General features: G+C 53.2%; 1 protein-coding gene across 10 annotated transcripts in view; it reads right to left on the bottom strand.

Moving 5' to 3' along the window:
* The window catches only part of Sema6c (semaphorin 6C), a 13,800-nt gene that overhangs the window by 7,409 nt on the left and 585 nt on the right, over nt 1-5,806 (bottom strand). For 3 of the 10 annotated variants that reach the window (XM_021157937.2, XM_021157935.2, XM_021157930.2), the window contains exons 2-3: nt 4,082-4,130; nt 2,233-2,410 (exon numbers count right to left, since the gene is read on the bottom strand). Coding sequence is in view for 8 of the 10 variants with exons in the window: in XM_021157935.2 (XP_021013594.1) it covers nt 2,233-2,356 (124 nt within the window). In the remaining 2 variants the exon portion in view is untranslated. Of the gene's footprint in view, nt 1-2,232; nt 2,411-3,227; nt 3,318-3,477; nt 3,747-4,081; nt 4,131-5,806 lie in introns of all 10 variants that reach the window. The other 7 variants (XM_021157936.2, XM_021157932.2, XM_021157933.2 and 4 more) reach the window with 5 other exon arrangements.

Here is a 5,806-nt window from a genome sequence, read left to right as displayed (position 1 = left end):
CAGGGCCCAGGGTCGGACTGCCCTGCAGAGGGTAAAGGCGAGAAAACCAAGACAGCTACAATAGTGATACATATAACAAAAAAAAAAAAAAAAAAAAAAAAAAAAAAAAGAAAAAAATAGAAACAGGACGTTGAAATGGCTCTGAGGTTAGAGATACTTGGATACTTGCAGCCAAGCCTGACTACAAAGTTCACATAGTGGAGGCAGAGAACCAATTCCCAAGTTGTCTTTTAGTCTTCACTCATCCACTATGGCATGTACACTCCCCCCCCCCCAAGTAAAAACTGTTAAACAACAACAAAAACACCATAACAGCATTTTATTTTCATCAGATTCTGTGAGTCATTTGAATGATTCACCTTCCTTAATCACCTTATAGGTGGGAGTTCACCTTGGCCCCACTGCAAGGCTTAGTGCACTGAGGGATTTACATGACTGCCATGTAGGCAGCAGGGTCTGCTCCAGAGCTGAGCCAAGTTCCTGCTTAGGACTGACCACCTTTGTGTTAGAAAGTTCCTTTCAAGGGGCTGGAGATGGCGTAGTGATAAGGGCATGCCCTGCGCTTCCAGGTCCAGAGTTTGATTCCCAGCTCCCACATCAGGTGACTCACAACCACCTCTGGCTCCAACCCCAGGCAACCCACCTCCTCTGTTCTCCTTGAGATTAAAACATCCATTCCGCTGGCCAGCTCCATACGCAGGGAGGTAAATAACAAAACAGCTTCAAGAACTCCCTGAAACTGACCAGATTCAGTTGGCCCTTTCCCTGCCAGAGTTAATAAAAGCTAGGGTCCCCCTCAGAGGACATGAAGCTGAGCTGCAAAGAAGAGACTGCCTGGAAGGGGCCAACTGAGACGCCTGAAAAGGACTCTCCAATAGGTGAGCTGCCTGCAGGCTGTGTACTGTGCTCCCAATTCCAGCTTCAAGCTAGTGCCCATACTGGAGTGGGCTTTGGTGGTACAACTGTCTCTGAGTCATCTCTGCTCCTGTAAGTAACCCCTCACCCATACATATTTCTGTAAGTACCCCCAGTAAAACTTCTCGGTTCACCAAGTTTGACTGTGGTGGTATCCATATTTGGCCTCTCTATCTGGGTTCAGTAGATGTGTTCCATCTCCCCAGGAAAAGTTTTGTCACACAACAGCTCCTACACACACACACACCAGCTCCCCCCCACACACACACATAATTAAAGCACCTGCTTCTCCTACCCCTCTTCAAATCCCCCTCAAGACTTTCAACACTTCGCCATTGTGACCAACTCCATTGTCTACCTGGTCTGGGCATAAAAGCTTCAGGTATTGGTGTTGATGGGGGAACCCAGGGTTCACAGATGATGTAACAGAGAGAGTGCTGGGAACTGCATCAGATGTAGTATTTGCTAGTTTTATCTGTCCCCCAACAGTCACTCCTAGTAGCCCAACTGAAATAAATATAAATCCAACATCTAGAACACAGGTGAAGGATCTTTCTCTGAAAGGGTAGATTTACGGATTCTGTCGGAGTGAGACCTAGGCTCTCTTGGTAGGCAGAGAAGTAAGGGTTTTGGGAACCACTGGCCTGGCACAGGACTCCACTTTGTAGCTAAGAATAACACACAAACATAAAGTGCTTAATCTGGGCCAGACAGTGTTCTCAGGACTGTGCCTCATTTGCGTTACATCTGTCACCTCACTTAATCTCTGAGTAACACCTTGAGATATAACACCATGGTTATCTCCCTTTTATTGATGTGGAAACTGAGGCTAAAAAAGGTTAGATAACATGAATCAAGGTCACACGGCTACCGAGCAGAAGAGCAGGGTTTCATACCTGCCGCGGTTTGGTGTGGTTAAGACCTTGCATTCCTTATGTCGTCTATTGAGACAGGGTCTGGCTATGTAAGGCCAACTGGCCTGGAACTCACGACAGAGCTCGAGCTGTCCTCAGAGTTGTAGCAGTCTTCCTCCCTCAGACTCGCAAGTGCATGCAACCCTCGCGTGCATGCAACCCTCGCGCTCAGCTAGAGGTCACATTTTTAGCCTCCTAGCAACACTACCTCTGAGTGAAGAAACAAAGCCCAGGGATGAGAAACGCGCGGATCCAGCTCATTCCACCTGTTTGTTCCCCTTTGCTTGGCCATTCTCTTAGCTCCCTTAAGACTGGGAACATCCTGACTCCTTGCCTCTCCAACATAAGGGTCTCATTCTCTACTTGCATCCCACCAAGTGGGTAAAGTGGGTGGGGCACTCACCTTGAAGGTCAGAGGTCAACAGAGGGGTGGGGTCCTGGGGAAAGGCAGCCTGGGCTTGGGGGAGCGATGACAGCAGCAGCAGCAGCAGCAGCAGCAGGGGCATGGAGTGGGGGGCACGGGGCATCCTGTGCGGGGCAGCTCACGCCCCAGGGGGTACCCCCTCACCCATGTGCTGGCCCTGGAGTAGGAAGACAGAAAAGGGGGGGAAGGGACTAAGTTCTCTCTACCCTTGTTGCAGGCAGACTCCTCCCCAGGTCTATCCCCAGAAGACCCTATGGGGTGGGGCAAAGAGCCATCTCTGCCTCACTCCCAGCCAGCTGTCACTGTCTGTCACTCAAGGCCCTTCCCTCTCCAACTGGCCCAAACTGGTTGTGTGCTGCCTGCTGGTGTGACCCCAGGTAAGGACAGCACAAATCCTCTGCCCCTCCCAGCCTTTCCCCCTCTCTCCTGCCTAGGTCTGGGACATTCAGTAGGTGACACCTCCTGGCCCCCCTTGTGCTAACCCTTTCTCAGCTATAATTAGACACTTAAGCCTTAAAATTATAAATAGTGACTCCTTGGCACTTGGAGAAGGAAGAGGGCACCAAGTCTGTTTCCCCTCCCCTCACAGACCCCCACAGCACCCTGGGAGTGCTGTAGGCACTGCGCCCAGGCAAAGGCAGCTGTGCGGCAGCCATGGTCCTGTCTAAGGCTGAGAAAGAACAGAAGGAGAGGGACAGACAGCCTGGGGGTCACTGACCCAGCCGAAGCTCATACTTCAGGGGCCGTTCCCATGGCTGAGGAAGAAGCTGGGCAGGGAGGGATGGGGTGTGCATGGAGGGGCTGTCTTAGCCAAAAATGAATCTGCATCAAAGCCAGATCAGAGGCTAAATTTAGCTCTGGCTGCAGCTGTCTCCTCGACCACTGGGCCCCCTCCCAGCCCGGAGCCCCCTGTTGCCTCCCTGGCTCCTAAGAACCAATGCATGTTCTCATCGTGGGGAGAAGAGCAGACCCACCCCCTATGCTGAACGAAGGATAGAAAGGACGGGTGAGAAGAAATGGCTGAACGTGCCCCGCTCTCCCCTTCTTCCCTCATCAGGCTGCCTCTGAAATTGAAATATAAATAATTCAATGACAGGCAATTGTAGCCCAAAGTCCAAGAAAAGATGGATTCGGTGAAAGGGACGGTGAGACAGGTCTCCTTCCCACCCAGCAGCCTCCCCCAGCCAGCTGACCCTGACTAGACCCACTGCAGGAGGTGCGTACCAGCTTCCTGCCTTCCCTCGGGATTGAAGTGAGGTGCTGAAAAGACTCCATTAATCAGGTCAGGGAGCTAGAAGTCCTTTCTTTTATGACAGATCACAACAAGCCTTGGTTGTCCATTGCAAGTGTTCTGGAGAAGACTCGGCCTACAAGGCAAGCCCTCGTCCATCTCTCCAATAATTTCGCTCTGGAAGCCAGGACCCAAGTGTCCACCCAAGCCCAATCTAGCGTCACTGGTGGGAAGGTTGACGTCAGGTGGAGCCCCAAGAGAGCTGGAGGAAGGGGCAGGGTAGAAACACCTAATGATGACCCCCCCTTCCCCAGAGGCAGAGCCCTTAGCTACCTAAGGACCCCTCCCTTGAAAGGCCAAGTCTTTCTCCCTCTCCCAACCCATGTTTCCGGGTGCTGGTACTCCCAGAAGAGAAAGGGACACAGCTTGCCTCCTATGCTCTCCTACCAGCCCTCAAGTTGCCCTGGGCAACTGCTCTCTTCACCCTGGAAACAACTTTGGTCTCTGGCAAGTGGGGAGAACAGCGGGACCCTCTTCCTGGCCTCTGGCGGAGCCTGCCTCTATCCCCTGCGCTTAGGAGTTATAGCCTTTCCTTACCTGGGGTGGTGGGTCCTGTGGGGATGAAGAGGGATAGGAGCCCTCTGATCTAAGGGAGGAAGGGACAAAAGAAGAAGGGAAAAGACTAAATCACATCTCCCTCACCACATCCTTTAAAAGTCAATGTGCAAATCCTGGAAAAAGCTGTTGAAGCCAGTGTCGGGGAGATGCTAAGGGGAGTGCATTTTGTTTGGTTATAAAATGAGGGCAGCTTCGCACCGGAAGATATAAGGGTAGCTTTTGGCCTTTAGCCAGAAACTCCTGGAACTGCAGGACTAGTCACGGGGGAAAGGGTTGTCTGGGAGTTGTGGGGCCTGATGACCACTCCCATGTTAAAACCTTCAGACTCCAACAGCCTCCTGCAAAAGCTCCCTAGCTAGGGACAATAGAGGCTAATTTGCATCTAATTTGCATGCTCTTCATTTCCAGGCAAATGCTCTGATAGCAAGTATCCCCTTATTTCCTCAGAGAGCAGACAGTGCTTCCCTCCTACCTAATCTCTCACACTAAGGACCCCCCACACATGCTCACTTTCAGCTGGGTTAGACCAGCCTCTAAAAACACTCGGTTGGCCTTTTCCTTGGCCCACTAGACTCGAGTATGATACATCTTTAAGAGGGCTTCCCATAAGCTGTTTGGGGGAGCAACATCTGGGTGGCTCCCATCCAATCCCTGGCCTGGGGACAGGCATGCTGTGACCTGGAGAAATCCCAAGGAGAGACCTGGCCATTCTTTCTCCTTTTAGGTCCTCCCCTTGATAGAAAGATGAAACAGCCAGCCCCCCTTCTTTCCTCTTAGCCAGACAGCCACCTCTGGGGAGTGGCCGAGGTCATAGTCGGTGTCAAGAGGAGCAGGGGAAGGAATAGGGAGGCAGGCCGGGGACAATAGCAGGAAGTCATAGACATGGTTGCCCACCCCTGCCCACCTTCCTCAGGAGGCTCAGGAGGTGCACCGAGCCTCAAAATCCTTTTACCCTAACCTTCGCTCTCTGTCCCAGGCTTTGTACTTATCCTCCCTCCCACCCACCCCCAACGTGGATAAACCAGGTGTCTGGAGCTGCCCGTGCGCTTAGCGTGAGACGGGCCTGGGGCCAGGGGCTCGACGTGTCTCCCCTTCACTGGATCCGGGGCTCCGAGGAGGGGCGGGTAGCAGCGTCTGGGCCGGGACCGGGTCCCAGAGCCACGTTAGCGGGAGGAGGGGCTGGAGGGGCCTGCAGGCGCAGATCAAGTGGGAATGAGATCTGGGTTTGGGGGACGGAGGCGGGTCTCCCAGACTAGGGAAACAGGGCTAGAGGCTGGAACAGCCGAGGGCGGGCCCTAGGCCCGCGCGGAGTGGGTAGGTGAGCTAGGATGCTGTCGCCAGGCCCGCTCTCCTCCGTGGGAGACCAGTCTAACAAAGCCCCGGGCGGAATGAGGTGAAGCGTGGAGGTGAGCGCGGGGAACGATGCTTCTCCCTGGCCCCGCTCCTGGACTCTTTGCCCAAGCCGACCCCTCCCCCTAGGAGTGCTCAGACTCCAGCCTGCACAAGGACGGGGAAGCAACCCCGACACCGATGTCCAGAAGGACTTGGCCCCCTCCCAGTCCCCGCAGGGGTGTAGAGGTCTACTTCTCCACAGGTCTTGGAGCCTCAGTTTCCCGAGGGAGAGGCAAGGTGCTGGGCTTCCCACCCTCTGCATTGTGCGCGCCTCAAAAAAAAAAAAAAAAAAAAAAAAAAAAAAAAAAAAAA

Source organism: Mus caroli, chromosome 3 (genome assembly GCF_900094665.2).
Source record: "Mus caroli chromosome 3, CAROLI_EIJ_v1.1, whole genome shotgun sequence".
NCBI lineage: Eukaryota > Metazoa > Chordata > Mammalia > Rodentia > Muridae > Mus > Mus caroli.
This window is presented reverse-complemented; position numbering and strand designations above follow the sequence as displayed.